The 22,104-nt window shown below is 50.1% G+C and overlaps 1 protein-coding gene across 1 annotated transcript in view; it reads left to right on the top strand.

Annotated features, from left to right (window-relative positions):
• Positions 1-22,104, top strand: part of LOC119957181 (SEC14-like protein 2) — a 122,701-nt gene that overhangs the window by 67,607 nt on the left and 32,990 nt on the right. The window contains exons 9-10 of the mRNA XM_038785021.1: positions 6,589-6,695; positions 20,595-20,734. Of these exons, the coding sequence (XP_038640949.1) occupies positions 6,589-6,695; positions 20,595-20,734 (247 nt within the window). The remainder of the gene's footprint in view (positions 1-6,588; positions 6,696-20,594; positions 20,735-22,104) is intronic.

Raw genomic sequence — 22,104 nt, 5'->3', positions numbered from 1 at the left:
CCTCAGGGAATCCTCCCATAACCCAGCCTCCAACTCGCAACCCAACTCTCTTCCCACTTTCACCTCCCCTATCGGGGCTCCCTCCCAATCCATAAACTCTTTATAGATTTCTGATACTTACCCTTCCCCCACCCCTGCTTTGGACACTATCTTATCCTGTAGCCCCTGAGGCAGTAAGTGTGGGAAGGTCGAAACCTGCCTCCGCAAGTAGCGGAACCCATTCCCAACAGGCAACTCAAACTCCTCCTCCAACTCTTCCAAGCACGGAAAGCCACTATCTATCAACAAATCCCCAAACCGCTCGATCTCCGCCCCTCATTTTAAATATTTTTATATCTGGCAGATAAAAATGCTCAAAGAACATTTTAAAAACAATCTTTTTTAATGTCCCTCATGACTTTTCACCAGGGTTCCACCCACCAGTGTCCTGGGGATTGATATTCAGTTACTGAAGATTCCAGGCCAATCCTGGAAGGTTGGCACCCTGTGCAAAACAGCCATGAGAGAAAACCACAAATGAATGTTTCAAACTAACCCATGTCAGCAACTGTTATACTCCACCAAAAGTGGAGTGTAGTGACCCAGCCCATCCTGCAGGGTAGCAAGGATAATCCAGGGAACTACAGGCCGGTGAGCCTTACGTCAGTGGTAGGGAAATTACTGGAGAGAATTCTTCGAGACAGGATCTACTCCCATTTGGAAGCAAGTGGTCGTACAGGGTATTAGCGAGAGGCAGCATGGTTTTGTGAAGGGAAGGTCGTGTCTCACTAACTTGATAGAGTTTTTCGAGGAGGTCACAAAGATGATTGATGCAGGTAGGGCAGTGGATGTTGTCTGTATGGACTTCAGTAAGGCCATTGACAAGGTCCCTCATGGCAGACTGGTACAGAAGGTGAAGTCACATGGGATCAGGGGTGCGCTGGCAAGATGGATACAGATGGATACAGAACTGGCTAGGTCATAGAAGGCAGAGAGTAGGCATGGAAGGGCGCTTTTCTGATTGGAGGGCTGTGGCTAGTGGTGTTCCGCAGGGATCAGTGCTAGGACCTTTGCTGTTCATAGTATATATAAATGATTTGGAGGAAAATGTAACTGGTCTGTTTAGTAAGTTTGCAGACGACACAAAGGTTGGTAGAATTGCGGATAGCAATGAGGACAGTCAGAGGATACAGCAGGATTTAGATCGTTTGGACACTTGGGCGGAGAGATGGCAGATGGAGTTTAATCCAGACAAACGTGAGGTAATGAATTTTGGAAGGTCTAATACTGGTAGGGAATATACTGTGAATGGTAGAACCCTCAAGAGTATTGACAGTCAGAGAGATCTTGGTGTACAGGTCTACAGTTCACTGAAAGGGGCAACACAGGTGGAGAAGGTAGTCAAGAAGGCATACGGCATGCTTGCCTTCATTGGCCGGGGCACTGAGTATAAAAATTGGCAAGTCATGTTGCAGCTGTATAGAACCTTAGTTAGACCACACTTGGATTATAGTGTTCAATTCTGGTCGCCACACTACCAGAAGGATGTGGAGGCTTTAGAGAGGGTGCAGAAGAGATTTACCAGGATGTTGCCTGGTGCTTGGTATGGAGGGCATTAGCTATGAGGAGAGTTTGAATAAACTTGGTTTGTTCTCTGGAAAGAAGGAGGTTGAGGGGGCGACCTGATAGGTCTACAAAATTATGAGGGGCATAGACAGGGTAGATAGTCAGAGACTTTTTCCCAGGGCAGAGGGGTCAATTACGAGGGGGCATAGGTTTAAGGGGCAAGGTTTAGAGGAGATGTACGAGGCACGTTTTTTACACAGAGGGTAGTGGATGCCTGGAACTCACTGCCGGAGGAGGTGGTGGAAGCAGGGACGATAGTGACATTTCAGGGGCATCTTGACAAATACATGAATAGGATTGGAATAGAGGGATACGGACCCCGAAAGTGTGGAAGATTTTAGTTTAGACAGGCAGCATGGTCGGCGCAGGCTTGGAGGGCCGAAGGGCCTCTTCCTGTGCTGTACTTTTCTTTGTTCTTTGTTCTTTGTATTCAAATGAAGCTTTTTGATGGTGTGAGGATCTGCAGATGACAATCTATTTGCTAGCCAGAGGGTCAAACTCATCTCTTTCACAACACCTATTGCTCACAGATATTCTTTTGGAAGCTATTGCAGTCAGTTAAGTATGCTACCGTACACCAACAGTGCAAGGATATCGAATCACACCATAAATATCCAACCTGAACGATTCTATAGGTATGCATTGGGGCCACTGAGAGCACAGTGGGTAGCACTGTTGCTTCACATCGCCAGGTTCAAAGGTTCGATTCCCGGCTTGGTTCACTGTCTGTGCGAAGTTTGCGCATTCACCCAGTGTCTGCGTGGGTTTCCTCCGGGTGCTCCGGTTTCCTCCCACAAGTCCCGAAAGACGTGCTGTTAGGTAATTCGGATATTCTGAATTCTCCCTCCGTGTTCCCGAACAGGCGCCGGAATGTGGTGTGTAGGGGATTTTCATGGTAACTTCATTGCAGTGTTCATGTAAGCATACTTGTGACAAGAAAGATTATTATTATTATCTGTGCCGAGACAGAGTACGCGTGATATACCTCTGTCCCCCCCCACCCAAAAAGGAATTTGACAAGATCATTCCAGAGCATGTGACTTCAGAATTGTTGAGAAGTATCGCGCAAACACAGGTGAGATGGGTTGAATCCTTCTCCTTAAGAGGGGTTTTGTTTGGAGCATAGCCAGCTGGGTGACGAGCGAGGGGTGCATGGTAGTTACCCAGAGGATTCAGCATGACGGCCCTGGGGCAAAGTGATCTGGGCTTCACGTGGATGTAAAATGGGATTCTGGAAGTGGTCATCTCACACTTTGCCTTTGTGTGACAGTGCAGGCAGTGTAAATTCAATATGAAGTCAAAGAACAAAGACAAAGAACAAAGAAAATTACAGCACAGGAACAGGCCCTTCGGCCCTCCCAGCCTGCGCCGATCCAGATCGTTTATCTAAACCTGTTGCCTATTTTCCAAAGATCTACTTTCCTCTGTCCCCGCCCGTTCATATATCTGTCCAGATGCATCTTAAATGATGCTATCGTGCCCGCCTCTACCACCTCTGCTGGCAAAGCATTCCAGGCACCCACCACCCTCTGAGTAAAAAACTTTCCACACACATCTCCCTTAAACTTTCCCCCTCTCACTTTGAAATCGTGACCCCTTGTAATTGACACCCCCACTCTTGGAAAAAGCTTGTTGCTATCCACCCTGTCCATACCTCTCATAATTTTGTAGACCTCAATCAGGTCCCCCCTCAACCTCCGTCTTTCCAACGAAAACAATCCTAATCTACTCAACCTTTCTTCATAGCTAGCACCCTCCATACTGGCAACATCCTGGTGAACCTCCTCTGCACCCTCTCCAAGGCATCCACATCCTTCTGGTAATGTGGTGACCAGAACTGCACGCAGTATTCCAAATGTGGCCTAACCAAAGTCCTATACAACTGTAACATGACCTGCCGACTCTTGTACTCAATACCCCGTCCGATGAAGGCAAGCATGCTGTATGCCTTCTTGACCACTCTATCGACCTGCGTTGCCACCTTCAGGGTACAATGGACCTGAACTCCCAGATCTCTCTGTACATCAATTTTCCCCAGGACTCTTCCATTGACCATATAGTCCGCTCTTGAATTAGATCTTCCAAAATGCATCACCTCGCATTTGTCTGGATTGAACTCCATCTGCCGTTTCTTTGCCCAACTCTCCAATCTATCTATATTTTGCTGTATTCTCTGACAGTCCTCCTCGCTATCTGCAACTCCACCAATCTTAGTATCATCTGTAAACTTGCTCATCAGACCACCTACACCTTCATCCAGATCATTTATGTATATCACAAACAACAGTGGTCTGAGCACGGATCCCTGTGGAACACCACTAGTCACCTTTCTCCATTTTGAGACACTCCCTTCCACCACTACTCTTTGTCTCCTGTTGCCCAGCCAGTTCTTTATCCATCTAGCTAGTACACCCTGAACCCCATACGACTTCACTTTTTCCATCAACCTGCCAAGGGAAACTTTATCAAACGCCTTACTAAAGTCCATGTATATGACATCTACAGCCCTTCCCTCATCAATTAACTTTGTCGCTTCCTCAAAGAATTCTATTATGTTTGTAAGACATGACCTTCCCTGCACAAAACCATGCTGCCTATCACTGATAAGTCTATTTTCTTCCAAATGTGAATAGATCCTATCCCTCAGTATCTTCTCCAACAGTTTGCCTACCACTGACGTCAAGCTCACAGGTCTATAATTCCCTGGATTATCCCTGCTACCCTTCTTAAACAAAGGGACAACATTAGCAATTCTCTAGTCCTCCGGGACCTCACCCGTGCTCAAGGATGCTGCAAAGATATCTTTTAAGGCCCCAGCTATTTCGTCCCTCATTTCCCTCGGTAACCTTTTTTTTTTTTTTTTTTTTTTTTTTTTTTTTTTTTTTTTTTTTTTTTTTTTTTTTATAAATTTAGATTAGCCAATTATTTTTTCCAATTAAGGGGCAATTTAGCGCGGCCAATCCACCTACTCTGCACATTTTTGGGTTGTGGGGGCGAAACCCACGCAGACACGGGGAGAATGTGCAAACTCCACACGGACAGTGACCCAGAGCCGGGATCGAACCTGGGACCTCAGCGCCGTGAGGCGGTTATGCTAACCACTAGGCCACCGTGCTGCCCTGTTTCCCTCGGTAACCTGGGATAGATCCCATCCGGTCCTGGGGACTTGTCCACCTTAATGCCTTTTAGAATACCCAAAACCTCCCCCTTCCTTATGCCGACATGACCTAGAGTATTTAAACATCCATCCCTAACCTCAACATCCGTCATGTCCCTCTTCTTGGTGAATACCGATGCAAAGTACTCATTAAGAATCTCACCCATTTCCTCTGACTCCATGCATAAATTCCCTCTTTTGTCTTTGAGTGGGCCAATCCTTTCTCTAGTTACCCTCTTGCTCCTTATATACGAATAAAAGGCTTTGGGATTTTCCTTAACCCTGTTAGCCAAAGATATTTCATGACCCCTTTTAGCCCTCTTCCTTGCACGTTTGCGATTTGTCCTACTTTTCCGATATTCCTCCAAAGCTTCATCAGATTTGAGTCGCCTCGATCTTATGTATGCTTCCTTTTTCATCTTCGCTAGTCTCATAATTCCACCAGTCATCCATGGTTCCCTAATCTTACCATTTCTATCTCTCATTTTCACAGGGATATGTCTGTCCTGCACTCTAATCAACCTTTCCTTAAAAGACTCCCACATTTCAAATGTGGATTTATCCTTAAACAGCTGCTCCCAATCCACATTCCCTAGCTCCTGCCGAATTTTGTTATGCTTGGCCTTTCCCCAATTTAGCACTCTTCCTTTAGGACAACTCTCGTCTTTGTCCATGAGTATTCTAAAACTTACGGAATTGTGATCGCTATTCCCCAAATAATCACCGACTGAAACGTCAACCACCTGGCCGGGATCATTTCCCAATACCAGGTCCAGTATGGCCCCTTCCCGAGTTGGACTATTTACACACTGCTCTAAAAAACTCTCCTGGATGCTCCTTACAAATTCTGCTCCATCTACACCTCCAACACTACATGTGTCCCATTCAATGTTGGGGAAGTTAAAATCTCCCATCACGACCACCCTATTGCTCCTACATTGTTCTATAATCTGTCTACATATTTGTACCTCTACTTCACACTCGCTTTTGGGAGGCCTGTAGTAAAGTCTCAACAATGTTACTGCACCCTTCCTATTTCTTGGCTCCATCCATATTGCCTCAGTGCTCGAATCCTCCATCGTTCCCTCCTTAATCACAGCTGTGATATCATCTTTGACTAGTAATGCAACTCTTCCACCCCTTCTACCTCCCTCTCTATCCCTCCTGAAGCATCTATACCCTGGGATATTTAGTTGCCAGTCTTACCCTTCCATCAACCAAGTCTCAGTCATACCAATAACATCATATTCCCAGGTACTAATCCAAGCCCTAAATTCATCTGCCTTACCTGCTACACTTCTCACATTAAAACAAATGCACCTCAGACCACCTGTCCCTTTGCGTACATCATCTCTTCCCTGTCTACTCTTCCCCTTAGTCACATTGACTTTATTATCTAGTACCTTACTGGCTTTAGTTGCTGCCTCTTTACTGACCTCTAATTTCCTAATCTGGTTCCCATCCCCCTGCCAATTCTGATTTACATGACGCTCATAGACCATTGGAGCCCCAAGAGAAAATTGTAATTCTGCATGATCTAAATTTATGCTTAAAAATCAGGAACACTCATCTCCTACAATGAAACATTTGAATGTTTAATTCTGGGAAATGATCTATTGCCACAATGGGATATAGACATGTGCACTGCTGTCTCCTGGAAAGAATGGTCTCCTGATATGTGAACCTATATCAGTTGGCTGAACTACTAACTGCACCCTTCGATTTCATGTCAATGAAAAGAAAAGGACTCCAGCTTAACTTTCTCTGCACAGACCTGTTACAAACACCTTTGTCCGGCTTTAACCTACCTTGTTGGTGATTTTCAGGTAATTGGAAGGAGGTGCTGTTGCAATATATTGATGTGGAACAGCTCCCTGTTTATTATGGTGGAACTCTCGCAGATCCAGATGGAAACCCGAAGTGCACGAGCAAGGTAAATATCGCTGTTCATGTTGAGGTTCTTTGTGGACTGACCAAAAGCAAAAGATTGTCAGAGACATTACCCACACCACCGTCCTTCCAGAACCTAATGACAAATGTTCCTTCAATAAAATCCAGGCAGGGCAGCACAGTGGCGCAGTGGGTTAGCCCTGTTGACTCACGGCGGGTTCGATCCCGGCTCTGGGTCACTGTCCGTGTGGAGTTTGCGCATTCTCCCCATGTTTGCGTGGATTTCGCCCACACAATCCAAAGATGTGCAGGGTAGGTAGATTGGCCATGCTGAATTGCCCCTTAATTGGAAAAATTGAATTGGGTACTCTAAATTTATATATTTTTTTAAAAATCCATGCCTCAGGTGTCACTGAGGAACCATTTGATTACTTTGCATCTGGGAGGCACGGTAGCGCAGTGGTTAGCACTGCTGCCTCACGGCACTGAGGACCCGGATTCAATCCTGGCCCCAGATCACTGTCTGTATGGAGTTTGCACATTCTCCCCGTGTTTGTGTGAGTTTTACCCCCACAACCCAAAGATGTGCAGGCTAGGTAGATTGGCTACGCTAAATTGCCCCTTAAGTGGGAAAAAAAAAATAATCGGGCACTCATAAATTTATTTTTAAAAATTGATTACTTTGCATCTTTGTTTAAAACTCCAACGTTCCCAAAGAAGTCGCCAAATCTTGGTCTCCCCTTGGTTATATAGTAGGCTCCCCTTTACCATATTCCTATTGTTTGAGTACACTACATTTCAGTGTCAAGACCAAATTTAGTAAAGGTTTCCATTGTAAGTTTGCAGTGTGACTTCTCCATGGATGGGAATGTGGCAGTATGGGCAGCACAGTGGCGCAGTGGTTAGCACTGCTGCCTCATGGCGCCAAGGTCCCAGGTTCGATCCCGGCTCTGGGTCACTGTCCGTGTGGAGCTTGCACATTCTCCCCGTGTTTGATTGGGTCTTAGCCCCACAACCCAAAAGATGTGCAGGGTAGATGAATTGGCCACACTAAATTGCCCCTTAATTGGAAAAAATGAATTGGGTGCTCTAATTTTTTTTCTTTTTTAAATGAGTCTCACGGTAGCATGGTGGCCTCATGGTAGCATGGTGGTTAGCATCAATGCTTCACAGCTCCAGGGTCCCAGGTTCGATTCCCGGCTGGGTCACTGTCTGTGTGGAGTCTGCACGTCCTCCCCGTGTGTGCGTGGGTTTCCTCCGGGTGCACCGGTTTCCTCCCACAGTCCAAAGATGTGTGGGTTAGGTGGATTGGCCATGCCAAATTGCCCGTAGTGTAAGGTTAATGGGGGGATTGTTGGGTTACGGGTATACGGGTTACGTGGGTTTAAGTAGGGTGATCATTGCTCGGCACAACATCGAGGGCCGAAGGGCCTGTTCTGTGCTGTACTGTTCTATGAGTGTGGCAGTATGCGTCAGGACAGGGGAGGTTTGTGGAATGAGGCAGGTCATCAAATTGCAATCCATGGATTTTTGTACGGCATTTGACAAATTCCCACATGGCAGACTGTGATGCAGGGAAAGGTGACAGGTGGGATCCAAAATTGGCTCAGTGACAGGAAACAACGGATAATGGTTGATGGATGTTTTTGCGAATGGAAAGCAGTTTCCAGTGGCTATCCACAGGGTTCATTGCTGGGTCCCTTGGTGTTTGTTGTATAGATTCATGTTTTGGATTTAAATGTAGGAGGCATGATTGGGAAATTTACAGATGACACAAAAATTTGCCGTGTGGTTGATAGGGAAGAGCATAGCTGTGGACTCCGAAATTCTGTAAATAGTTTGGTTAAGTGGGCGGGAAAGTAGGAAATGGAATTCAATCCAGAGAAATGTGAGGAATGCATTTGGTGAGGGCAAACAAAGCTAGGGAATACGCAATGAATGGGAGGATATCCGGAGAGGTAGAGGAAGTGGGAGGTCATGGAGTTCATGTCCACAGGTCCCTAAAGGACAGGTGGATAAGGTGGGAAAGAAAGCTTATGCAATGCTTTCCTTTAGTGGATGAGTCATTGAATACAATAGCAGGATGTTTTGAAATCATCACAGAATCCCTGCAGTGCAGAAGGAGGCCATTCAGCCCATCGAGTCTGCATCGACCTAGGCCCAATCTCCCGTCCTATCCCCATAACCCCACCCAATCTTTGGACACAAAGAGGCAATTTAGCATGGCCGATCCACCCAACCTGCACATCTTTGGACTGTGGGAGGAAACCGGAGCACCCGGAGGAAACCCACGCACACACGGGGAGAACGTGCAAACAGACAGTCCCCCAAAGTCTGAATCGAACCCGCGTCCCTGGCGCTGTGAGGCAGCAGTACTAACCATTGTGCTAGCGTGCCGCCCATTAATGATGTACTGATGAAATTGTATAAAATGCTGGTCAGGCCACAGCTGGTGTTTTGTGTAGAGTTTCAGTTACCACCTTACAGGAAGGACAAATGGCTCTGGAGGGGGTGCAGAGGAGATTTACAAGAATGGCATCAGGGCTTGAGAATTACAGCTATGAGGAGAGATTGGCTAGACTGAGGGGAGACCTGATTGAGGTGTATATGATTATGAGAAGCCGAGATAGAGTAGACAGCCCTCTTTCCCCTTTTGGAGAGCCAATTACCAGGAGAAACAGGTTTAAGATGATTGGTAGAGGGGACATGAGGAATATTTCTTCACCTGAGAGCGGTGGGAATCTGGTTTTGGGCTGGAGGCAGAAACCCTCAACTCATTTAAAAAGTAAGAAGTCTTACAACACCAGGTTAAAGTCCAACAGGTTTGTTTCAAACACGAGCTTTCAGAGCGCAGCTCCTTCCTCAGGTGAATGGAGAGGGGCCTGCCAGGGCCAGGGAGTGGGGTTAGGGTTAGTGGGGGAGGGGGGAATGTGCCGTGTGGTCGGTGCGACCACCCCCACAGGACTGGGGAGGTGTGCCGACACAGACCTCCATTGCCGCGGCCTGCAAGGCAGCCATCTTGCTGCGCTCCCCACTGACCACACGCCTTGGCCCCTAGTTCTGCAGAATGACACTGGCCTTTTGGGTGCCCCCACCCCAGCCCCCACCCTCCACCTCACCACCCCTGCACCCCACCCTCTGCCATACTCGCACCCCACCCTCCGCCAAACCACTGCCCCCACCCCCGGCTGCCTCCTTCCAGCGGAGCATCACACGGCTCACAGTAGTCCTACGGGGGCACCGAATGGGGGCCCTTCAGCATACCCCTGGCAAGGGCAGCATCAGCCGATGGCACCCCTGGCAGCAGAGACGGGCGTCAGGGCCAGAGGCCCTCAGGGTGCCAGGCACTGACGTGGCCTGGGGTGCAGGGACCAGGAGGGGGGATATGCGGAGCAGAGTCCCCAGTGCTAAACGGAGCCACCATGTAGCCCATTGGACCTGGTTGGGCACAGGGGTACGCACCATGCTAACATGTCGGCCTTTCACCCCCTGTGGATGTTGGAATACAGCCAGCAATGGTGGCCCCCTTGCTAGTCGCCGCAGCCCTAGGGGATGCACTGTGGCTGTACGACCTGGAGCTGCTCGAGGAGGAGGAAGCTGCAACAGCGGAGTATGCCCCAGAGGAACAGGTGGCGGCTGCCAGGATGGAGAGCCGGCTACCCAACAGGCCGAGGAGGCGCCGTGTGAAGCCTCATGTGTACCAACAGCGCCTGTCATTCGAGGACCTGCCGGACCGTGCATGTTGCCGGAGGCTCCGGCTGAGCAGAAGAACCATACAAAATATCTGTTTGATCATGGAGCACGTGGCACTGTGGGAGTATGGGGGGGGAGGACATTGCTTCCAGTGGCTGTCAAGGTGACGGTGGCCCTGAACCGTTATGGCACGGGGTCCTTCCAGGTGCTGAGTGGGTCCTGTCCTGGGTATCTCAGAGCTCGGTGCACAGGTGCATCCGTGCCGTCACGGAGGCCCTATACGCCCAGTCAGCACAATGCATCCATTTCAATGTAGACTGAGCCCACCAAGATGCCAGCAGCAGGGTTTGCCACCATTGCCGAGATACCCCAGGTCCAGGGGATGATCGACGGGATGTGTGTCCCCCTATGGGCATCAGCTCTATACAAACCGAAAGGGGTTCCACTCGATGAACGTGCAGCTTATATGTGACCATCAGCTACGCATCATGCACGTCTGCGCCCGATACACAGGCAGTGTGCACAATGCCTTTATGCTGGCACACTCGACAATTCCTGACATGTTCGAGATGCCCCCCTGATTGGGGGGTTGGCTCCTGGGTGACAGGGATTATCCACTGCGGTCGTGGCTAATGACGCCTATCCAGAGGCCACAGACCGATGTCGAGACCCACCACAAAGAAGCCCATGCAACGACCGAGGGTGTGATCGAGCGGTGCTTCGGCATCCTGATGATGTGGTTCAGGTGCCTGGACCGTTCTGGAGGGCCCCTCCAGAATGACGCTGAGAGGGTCGCCCGCATCGTAGTGGTCTGCTGCATCCCTCCACAACATCTTGCAGCAGAGGGGCGATGTGCTGGAGGAGGAGGCTGAAGGCCAGATCCCCTCCGACCAGGAGGATGCGGGATAGGCGAGGATGGGCAGGACACGGGGTCCAGGCAGGGATGGGAGGCCGCACAACATGTGCACCAGGGCCAAATCACACTGGACGTTCTGACCACCTCCAGGTTCACCGACTAGAAGGTGGGGGAATGGACACCATTGCAACTGTGCCACCACCTTCTGGGTCTGTGTTACATCAGCCAGTGACTGTGCCACCTCCCTCTGTGACGGCGCGACGTCAGCCAGTGCCTGGGCAATGCCGCCGACATTCCCAGCCATGGCCCGCTGTGACTGGGCCACACTCAGGAGTACTGCTGCTATGTCCAGGTTGCTATGGCACATGGCTTCCTGTGATAGGGTAGCCCTGTCCTGGGCCTTGGTCAGCGCCTTCACAATGCCCTGGGCCTCGGACATGCTGATCCACAACCAAAACCCTCGCCCCCCAATGTCTCCACTGTGGACGCCACCCGTGTGCCGTTGGCCTGGGTGGCACGCATGGTCGGCACCACCTCCTGCTCCTGCACCTGCAGCTGCTGAATGCTCGCCAACAACCCCTCATGTAGTCCCTGGCTTTGCGACTGCATCTCCACAATCGATGGGACTATCCATTCCAGAAGCCCGAAACCTGTCTGGATGGCAGCAAGTCCCTGGGGTCGGCCTGCCCTCCAACAATCCGCCCTCATTGGGAGCTCTTTCCTCCACCTGATGTACCGGATCAGCTGTATGGAGAGCCCCAGATAGTGTCCCAAGAGCCTCTTCACAAAAGTGCCCAACCAACAGGAGTGTCTCTGGGATGGTGGAAAGTGTTGGAGACAACTGTGACGGAAAATCGGTGTCATCCCTGGACTTGTGCTCCGGGGTGTCCTGGGTCTTGGGTCTCGGACTCCCGTTTGTGCTCTGTCCTCATCACTGGTCAGCACATCGTGGGGGGGGGGGGGGGGGGGGGGGGGGGGGACCTCCTGCTGTGGCACTGGCTGGGGCTGGGAACACCAGGTGCGCCCCCCCCCCCCCCCAACCCCCAATCACCAGCAGGTCCTGCAAGACACAAGACAAGACACATGATTAGACTGTGGGGCGGGGCGGGGGGGGGGGGGGGAGGGGGGGGGCTGCTGTGGGAGGGGGGTGAAGATGGGTGTGAGGGCTGTGATGGTGTGGGGGGTGAGGTGGTGTGGGGGTGAGGGTGGTGTGGGGGTGCTGTGGGAGAGGGTGAGGGTGGTGTGGGAGGGGGGTGAGGGTGGTGTGGGGGTGCTGTGGGAGGGGGTGAGGGAGGGGGGTGAGGTGGTGTGGGGGTGCTTTGGGAGGGGGTGAGGGTGGTGTGGGAGGGGGGTGAGGGTGGTGTGGGGGTGCTGTGGGAGGGGGGGTGAGGATGGGTGTGAGGGCTGTGGTGATGTGAGGGCTGTGATGGTGTGAGGGCTGTGATGGTGTGAGGGGTGAGGGTGGTGTGATGGCAAGGGTGGCGTGGAGATGCTGTTGGGAGGGGGTGAGGGTTGTGTGGGAGGGGGGTGAGGGTGGTGTGGGAGGGGGGTGAGGGGTGGTGTGGGGGTGCTGTGGGAGGGGGGTGAGGGTGGCGTGGGGGTGCTGTTGGGAGGGGGTGAAGGTGGTGAGGGAGGGGGGTGAGGGTGGTGTGGGGGTGAGGGTGGCGTGGGGGTGCTGTTGGGAGGGGGTGAGGGTGGTGTGGGAGGGGGGTGAGGGTGGTGTGGGGGGTGCTGTTGGGAGGGGGTTGACACACGTGGCATGGGAAACCGCTGCTTAGTGGGGTCTCAACTCCTCACCTGCGGCTGAACTCCACCCCGGCAACTTCCCTTTCCTCTGGGCCACCGACCATGTCCAGGGCCCTCTGCTCAGCCACAGTAAATGGCCGAAGTCCGGCAATCCACCTCCAGTTTTTTCCTGCTCCCAGTGGTTATTGGCGGCCTTCTCCTGGCGGGGGGTGGATGGAAAACCGATAACGACAGCGTTAGACAGGCCGACCGACGCATGCAGCCCAGGGGGTGGGTAGCTGGTGACTTCAGTGGCCAGGGCACCCGGCCATGGCATCCAGTATGTGGTGCGGGGTGGGGGTCCTGCTGCCCTTTGGGGGGGGGGGGGGGTGGTTTATGGGTTGGAAGGGGTTGTGCTGCCTACTCACCCTGGCCGCCCTGAGGAGGGCGTACGGTTTCTTCCAGCAGTGCAGGCCAGTCCGGACGGTGTTGCTGGGAACGTTGACCACCTGTGCCACCTGCACCAAGGCACGGCGAACAGCGGCGGCTGGCAGCCTCCTTCCCGGGCCAGGGTCGCCCGCCTCTCCTCCACTGCGTCCAGGAGTTCTCCAGCTCGGCATCCATGAAGAGTGCTGCTGCTGTCCTTGCTGCCATCCTGCTGGCTGGGATGGTTGTGTGGGGAATGAAGTGTGTATATGTGGATGCAGCTTGTCAGCCTCCTGAGTGTCAACGTTGAATCCCTCACCGTTTCTTATTGGAATCGATTGTGTACCACGTGGTGCCGGTGCTAACCTTTTGCCAGTCACTGAATGGGTCCAGTGGCTGCCAGTTTTGCTGTCATGGAAGTCCATGAATCCTGCCCCGGCGTCAACACTTAGTCTCAGGACCAGAGAATCCAGCTGTATATTTTTATTCAATGCTTTTTACTAAATATCGGAAGAACAACACATCAATCTAAACAACCACGAATCCCCAACCTCCCCTGATACCAACACCCCACCAAATCCCACCTTCCCCATTTTTACCCCCATCTTGCTGACCCCTCCATCCTCCCTGAAGAATCGATGAATGGTTTCCACCTCCGGATTAATCCCTCTGCCGGCTCCCGCAAAGCGAACTTAACCTTCTCCAACCTCAGGAATTCTGCCAGGTCGCTCACCCAGACCCCCGCTTTCGCCGGCTCCGAGTCCCGCAACATAACAGAATCCATCTCTGGCTACCAGGGAGGCAAAGGCCAACACATCGGCCTCTCTCCCCCCTGGGTCTTCCGACACCCCAAATATCGCCACCTGCAGACTGGGGGCTACGTCCACACCCAGAACCTCAGGCAAAACATCCGGGAATCCCTGCCAGAACCCAGTCAGTCTTGCACACGCTCAGAACATGTGGATGTGATTCGTGGGCCCCCCGCGCACCACCCACACCTGTCTTCCACCCCCACAAAGAAGCTGCTCATCCTTGCCCCATCCTGCGAGTCCTATGCACCATTTTAAACTGGATGAGACTTAATCTCACACACGGCAAGGATACATTCAGCCTCTGCTGGAGCACCCTCCCTTTCCATCAATTTATTATATATATCTGACACCCTCCCTCCCCTCCTTTGTCCTCCGACAACAGCTTATCCTGAAACACTGGAGGTGGCAGCCCCGGGAAGGACGGCACCTCCCTCCTCACAAAATTCCTCACCTGCAGGTACCTAAAGCCATTCCCATTGGGCAACCCATACAATTGCTCCAACTCTGCCAAATTGCCCCTTATAAACAAGTCTCTGAAATACTCGATCCCTGACCTGCCGCCACTCTGTGGACCTCACATTGAGCCCGTCGGCACAAACCTATAGTTGTTGCATATCGGCGCCCACAACGACATGCCCTCCACCCAAAATGATGCCCGCTCTGACCCCACACCCTGAACGCCAACACCCCCACTGAGCTGACAGAGTACCTAACCGGCGAGAACGAAAGAGGTGCCAACAACAGAGCCCTCAAACACGATGCCGCCTCCATCTACCCCCCTAACCTCTCCTTACAGCCCACTTCCTCACCATCGCAATATTTGCCACCGAATAGTAGTTTTTTTTTAAAACAATTTTTTATTCTCCTTTTCCACATTTTCTCCCAAATTTACACCCAACAATAAACAATAATCAGTAATGAATGCAATGTCAATCCCCATATCAATAACACCAATTTCATCCTCCCACCAAACCCCAGACATTGGCCCGCATGTTAACATAAACAAATGACAAAAAGGAATCAGGAATCACCCATAGTCACCATTAACACATACAGTCCCCCTCCCCCCAACCCTCCCAGCCCCCCAATGTTCGATGTGGTCCAATTCTCAAAAGTGCATAATGAATAAAGCCCATGAATGATAGAACCCCTCCATCTTTCCCCTCAGTTCAAATTTGATCTTTTCAAGCGTCAAGATGTCCCCCCGCCACGCCAGGGCACAGGGTGGAGAGGTTGATCTCCACCCTAACAGGATCCGCCTACGGGCGATCAACGAGGCGAAGGCTACAACATCTGCCTCCCCACCCGTTTCCAACCCTGGCTGGTCCGACATCCCGAATATGGCCTCCCAAGGGCCCAGGTCTAGTTTCACTTGCGCCATTTTATAGATTACCCTAAAAACCTCCTTCCAGCAATCCTCCAGCTTTGGACACGACCAAAACATATGAACGTGGTTGCCCACCCCCCGGCAACGTTCACACACATCTTCCAACCCCCTCAAAGAGCCAGCTCATCCTCGCCCTTGTAAGGTGCGCTCTATACACCCCCTTCAGTTCTTATCAGCCCCATCCTCGCACACGAGGTGGAGGCGTTCCGCCTCCGTAGCACCTCACACCAGAATCCCCCCATTTTGCCATGATCCCTTCTAGCAGCGCCTGCCCTTCTCCAAAATAGCCCCGTAAACCGCCGATACTACCCCCTTCTCCAGTCCCCTGTCGTCAACACCTCCTCCAGCAATGTGGAAGCCGGCTCTACTGGGGAGCTCTGTATCTCCTTCCTGGCAAAGTCTCGAACCTGCATGTATCTAAATATTTCCCCCTGCTCCACCCCATACTTCACTCCCAGCTCCTCCAATCCCGCAAAACTACCCCCAAGAAACAAATCTTTTAGTGCCCTAATTCCTTTCTCCTCCCATCTCCGAATATTTCCATCCCACTTCCCTGGCTCAAATCTATGGTTCCCCCGAATCGGCATTTCCTGTGACCTGCCCCCACTCCGAAGTACTGTTGAAACTGCCTCTAAATTATCAACAAAACAATTACTCCCGGACTCCCTAAGTATCGCCCAATGGTACTTAATCAGATTTGGTAACACCAGCACCCCACCTCGCCCTTCTCCAAGAACACCTGCCTCACCTGCGGGGTCTTCCCCATTCAAACAAACTCTGAAATTATCCTGATAACCTTCTTGAAAAAGGACTTGGGGCCAAAGATGGGGAGGTTCGGAACAAGAACAGAATCCTGGGCAGCACCGTCATTTTTACCGTCTGCACCCGCCCAGCCAGTGACAGCAGCAGCACATCCCACCTCTTAAACTCCGCCTTCATTCCCATCAGCAATCGAGCCAAGTTCAATTTGTATAGCTGAGCCCAACCCCACACCATAAGGCCATAAGACATAGGAGCAGAATTAGGCCACTTGGCCCTTTGAGTCTGCTCTGCCATTCTCCTGCCTTCTCCCCATAACCTCTGATCCCCTTGAATCCCAGCTGGATTCCTAAATACCTAAAACTCCCTCTCCACCACCCTGAACAGCAACTCCCCTAACCTCCTCTCTTCCCCTCTAGCATTGATCGGGAACACCTCACTCTTTCCCATGTTCAATTTATACCCCGAAAACCAACCAAATTCCCCCAAAATCTCCATAATCCCTCCAATGCTGCCACTGGTCCGAGATAACAAATCATCTACGTATAGCTCAGCACCCCTCCATTCCCCCCCCCCCCCCCCCCCCCCCCCCCCCCCCCGCTCAATCCCTTACCAATTTGGTGACTTCCAAAACGCCATTGCCAATGGCTCTATCGCAAAGGCAAAAAGCAACAGGGAAAATGGGCACCCCTGTTTCGTCCCTCGGTATAATCCAAAGTACCCAAAATGCATCCGGTTTGTCAAAACACTCGCCACAAAACACTTGTACAACAACCAGAGCCAGTCCACAATACTCTGCCCAAATCCAAACCACCCCAGAACCTCCAGAAGGCCTTTGCCACCCAATCAAAAGCCTTCTCCACCACTACCTCCACTTCCTGCCCCCTCAAGGGCATCATAATTACAATAAATAGCCTCTGCATATCTGCCAACAACTGCCTTTCCTTCACAAATCCCGTCTGGTACTCCCTTATCAGCCCCGGCACACAGTCCTCAATTCGTGAGGCGAGCACCTTCACCAATTTCTTTGCATCAATGTTCAGCAGTGATATTGGTCGTTACGACCCCACTGCTCCTTATCTTTCTTTAACATCAGGGAGATGGAGGCCTGCGACAATGTGGGGTGGATACTCCCCCCTCTCCCTCGCCTCATTGTACATCCTCACCAGCAGGGGTCCCAAATCCATACCAAACCTCTTATAAAACTCTACTGGGGACCTTTCCGGGCCTTCCCTGCCTGCTTCGCACCCATGATATCCGTCACCTCCCTCAGCCCAGTCGGGGCCCCCAGCCCCTGCACCCTCTCCCCCGCCACCTTGGGGAACTCCGACCCATCCAGAAACCCCTCTTCCCCCGTCGGGGGCTCCGACTCATGGAGCCTCCTGTAGAAGGCCTCAAATGTCCCATTCACCCCCTCCTGATCCTTCGCCGGCCCACTAGCTAAGGAAGCAGGCAGCGGCGAGGGCGTTTGGTATGGTCAGGGACTTAAAACAAATTAATTATTAATTCCTTCTAGGTATTATTGATAAGTAAGTTTGATCTTAATGTTTTGCTAAAATGAGTAAACCCAGCAATTTTAGTCCATGTGGTAGCAATGTTCACTTTTGGAGTCAAAGGTTTTTTGTTTTCTCCAGTCTCGATTATTCCAAAGCACTGCTGGTTGTGCTTCCATATTTCACCCTCCATAAACTTAAGGTCATTCAAAACTCTGCTGCCCATGTCTTCAGTCACAGCATGTCCTGTTCCCCTTATCACTCACCGTGCTCTCTGAACTCAATTGGCTCCCGGTCAAGCAATGTCCTGATTTTAAAATTCTCATTTGTGTTTTGAAATCCCTCCGTGACCTTGTTCTTCGGCATCTCTGTAATTTCCTTTAACCCCACAGCTATCTGTGCTTTCCCAATTCTGACCTCTTGTGACTTTCTCATTCTTTTTTTTTAATTAAAAAAAAATTAATTTAGGAGTACCCAACTATTATTTTTTTTCCCAATTAAAGGGGCAATTTACTGTGGCCAATCCACCTACCCTACACATCTTCAGTTATGGGGGTGAAACCCACGCAGGCACGGGGAGAATGTGCAAACTTCACACGGACAGTGACCCGGGGCTGGGATTCGAACCCGGGTCCTCAGCGCCGTAGGCAGCAATGCTGACCACTGTGCCACGCGCCCACTGTGATTTTCTAATTCTAATCACAGTACAATTGGCAGTCTTCGGTTGCCTGCGCCCAAAGTTCTGGAATTCCCTCCCAACACTTCCTGACTGTATCTCACTTCCCTCCTTTAAGGCACTTCTCGATCATGCTTTTGCTCATCTGACGAATAACTCCTGAAGTGTTAAGTGTTTCGGTATCATGCTTTGTTTTCTCAAGCGCCTGTGACATGGCCTTGGGATGTTTTATTATGTTTAGGGTGCGATATAAATATAGGTTGCTGTTGTTGTTTGATTGGTTATTGATTTTAGTCAACTTGATGTAGAACTGTTCCTGTGTGACCTGTTGAAAAGAACATTTGCCCCGTGCCTTTAATTGAGTTGGACCGAGTGGCAGAGTTCTGGATTCCGTAGCTGAAATGATGGTGAAACTGTTAGCGTTTTCCCAGCTTTACTACTCTGAAACTGACAGCAAAGTCTGGCATCTGCACATGTTGCAGTTAAACGTTGAAATGGAGAAGCTGCTGTCAGTGATTTCCTGCTCCTCCAGAGGGTAAACTGTCGATGTCCCCGCAGATGATGACCTTCTTCAAATCACTGAAGTGACAAGAACTTTCTCTTTCACATTGTGATATCACTATTAAGATCCCACCTTGTTCATGAAATGTAACTAGGATGTTAATGGGCTACTCCATCGTAGCTACTGCTGAAGTGTACCTCTGCCACTAAAACTAATTTTTATATTTATGGAATGTCAACTTTCCCCATTGTGATCATTCTCATTTTTTGTCCGGATACTAGAAGTTCTATTTCATGAACGTTTATGATATTCCTGCCTCTTGCACGGTGGCGCAGGGGTTAGCACTGTTGCCTAATGGCGCCGAGGTCCCAGGTTCGATCCCAGCTCTGGGTCTCTGTACGTCTGGAGTTTGCACATTCTCCCCGTGTTTGCGTGGGTTTCGCCCCCACAACCCAAAGATATGCAGGCTCGGTGGATTGGACACGCTAAATTGCCCCTTAATTGGAAAAAATTAATTGGATACTCTAAAAAAAAAATTTTAAATGTTATTCCTGACTCTTGTGTGTATGCCCAACTTTATTTTCCTCTCTGTAAAATTTATGAAGCGTAATCGATGTATTTTATCCCTGGTTTGCTGCCTGTGAGAATTCTTCAATACAATAACAGGGCAGCACGGTAGCATTGTGGATAGCACAATCGCTTCACAGCTCCAGGGTCCCAGGTTCGATTCCGGCTTGGGTCACAGTCTGTGCGGAGTCTGCACATCCTCCCCGTGCGTGCGTGGGTTTCCTCCGGGTACTCCGGTTTCCTCCCACAGTCCAACGATGTGCAGGTTAGGTGGATTGGCCATGCTAAATTGTCTTTAGTGTCCAAAATTGCCCTTAGTGTTGGGTGGGGTTACTGGGTTAAGGGGATAGGGTGGAGGTGTTGACCTTGGGTAGGATGCTCTTTCCAAGAGCCAGTGCAGACTCGATGGGCCGAATGGCCTGCTTCTGCACTGTAAATTCTATGTAATTGGCTGCATACCATGCTTTAATGATGCCGGACGCCAAGAGATTCCCTTTTCTTGGCACCTTATTCTAATTAACATTGGGAAAGATCTCCACAGAGATTGCTAAGTCTTTGTGGGAAGCTTGTTTTGGAGGACAGTCGTAATCACATCCTTTCACTGCTGACTGTAAAATTCAGGCTATTGCTCTGGCATTGCTTCACCATCTTCATTGCCTGGATAATTATTCAACAATAAAGTACAACCTAGCAATAATACCTGTTCACTTCTGTGGTAGTATGACTAAGGGTATTACGGTACCTGGGAGTGTGAGCTGCCATTGGTACCAAGTATCGTGTCCTCTGTATTCTCATTGGTCGAGAGGAAGATAGCTCCGCCTACGAGGCGGGTATAAGAACCCGTGTTCCCCAGCAGCCAGGTCATTTCTGTACTCCTGCTGCTGGGCACACTTCTTGCTGATTAAAGCCTTTGCTTAGGACTATTCCTTCGTTTTCGTGTCCATTGATTGTGCATCAACTTCAAAGCCTCTTTATGAAATAGCAAAATGTATTCCAGATCTTAGAGTTGCCTTCCTATTAAAAACTCTCATTTTCTTTTTTCTTAGATTAACTTTGGTGGTGATGTACCAAAGTCATATTACATCCTTGAGTCCATTAAACAACAATATGAAAACACAATCACTGTCAACAGGGGTTCCACTTTTCAGTCTGAATATGAGATGCTCTTCCCCGGCTGTGTTTTAAGGTGAGACTAAGTCTAAAACAGCATTTTTGCTGGAACCTTGGGGTAAGAAACATTTAACACAAGGGATATACCTCAGCTGGCACTTGGATCTTACTGCCTCTACTTTATCTAATAGTCTTTATTATTGTCACAAGTAGGCTTACATTAACACTGCAATGAATTTACTGTGAAAATCCCCTAGTCGCCACACTCCGGAACCTGTTCGGGTACACAGAGAATTCACAATTTCCAATTCACCTAACAACTTACCAACTTGTACAGATGCACCATAGAAAGCATCCTATCTGGTATGGCAACTGCTCGGCCCAGACTCCAGAGAGTCGTGAACACCGCCCAGTCCATCACACGAACCTGCCTCCCATCCATTGACTCCATCTACACCTCTCGCTGCCTGGGGAAAGCGGGCAGCATAATCAAAGACCCTTCCCACCCGGCTTACTCACTCTTCCAACCTCTTCCATTGGGCAGGAGATACAAAAGTCTGAGAACACGCACTAACAGACTCAAAAACAGCTTCTTCCCCACTGTCACCAGACTCCTAAATGACCCTCTTATGGACTGACCTCATTATCACTACACCCTGTATGCTTCATCTGATGCCGGTGCTTATGTAGTTACATTGTATACCTTGTGTTGCCCTATTATGTATTTTCTTTTATTCCCTTTTCTTCCATGTACTTAATGACCTGTTGAGCTGCTCGCAGAAAAATACTTTTCACTGTACCTCGGTACACGTGACAATAAACAAATCCAATCCAATCCAAACCTAACAAGCATGTCTTTTGGGACTTGTGGGAGGAAACTGCAGCACCCAGAGGAAACCCACGCAGACACGGGTAGAACGTGCAGACTCCGCATGGACAGTGACCCAAGCTGGGAATCAAACTGAGGTCCCTGGCGATGTGAAGCAACAGTGCGAACCACTGTGTTACTGTGCCGCCCGTTTTCACAGTAACCCCATTGCAATGTTAATGTAAGCCTACTTGTGACACTAATAAAGATTGTTATTATAACTTCTCATCAAGATATTAAGTCAGTCAGGAGTGTGACTTAATACTCTCCTGGATAAGTGCAGCTCCAACAATACTCAAGAAACTCGAAATATCCCAGGACAAAGCAGCCCACTAGATTGACATCCCATCTATCTCCTTAAACACTCACTCCCTCCACCACTGACACAAAAGGGCAGCAGCATACACTGCCCACAAGATGCAGTGCAGCAAGTTGCCAAGGCTCCTTTGAAAGCTCCTTACAAAGGAGCTAATAGTGGCTAATAGTGGGCAGAGGGAAAATAGATGTCAGACAGGTACATGTACCAATTTCTTATTTACTACATTCAGATCTTATCCAAATATATATTTTAGAAACTA

The sequence above is a fragment of the Scyliorhinus canicula genome, chromosome 1, assembly GCF_902713615.1.
Source record: "Scyliorhinus canicula chromosome 1, sScyCan1.1, whole genome shotgun sequence".
Taxonomy (NCBI): domain Eukaryota; kingdom Metazoa; phylum Chordata; class Chondrichthyes; order Carcharhiniformes; family Scyliorhinidae; genus Scyliorhinus; species Scyliorhinus canicula.
Note: the sequence above shows the minus strand (reverse complement) of the source record. Positions and strands in the feature narration are given on the sequence as shown.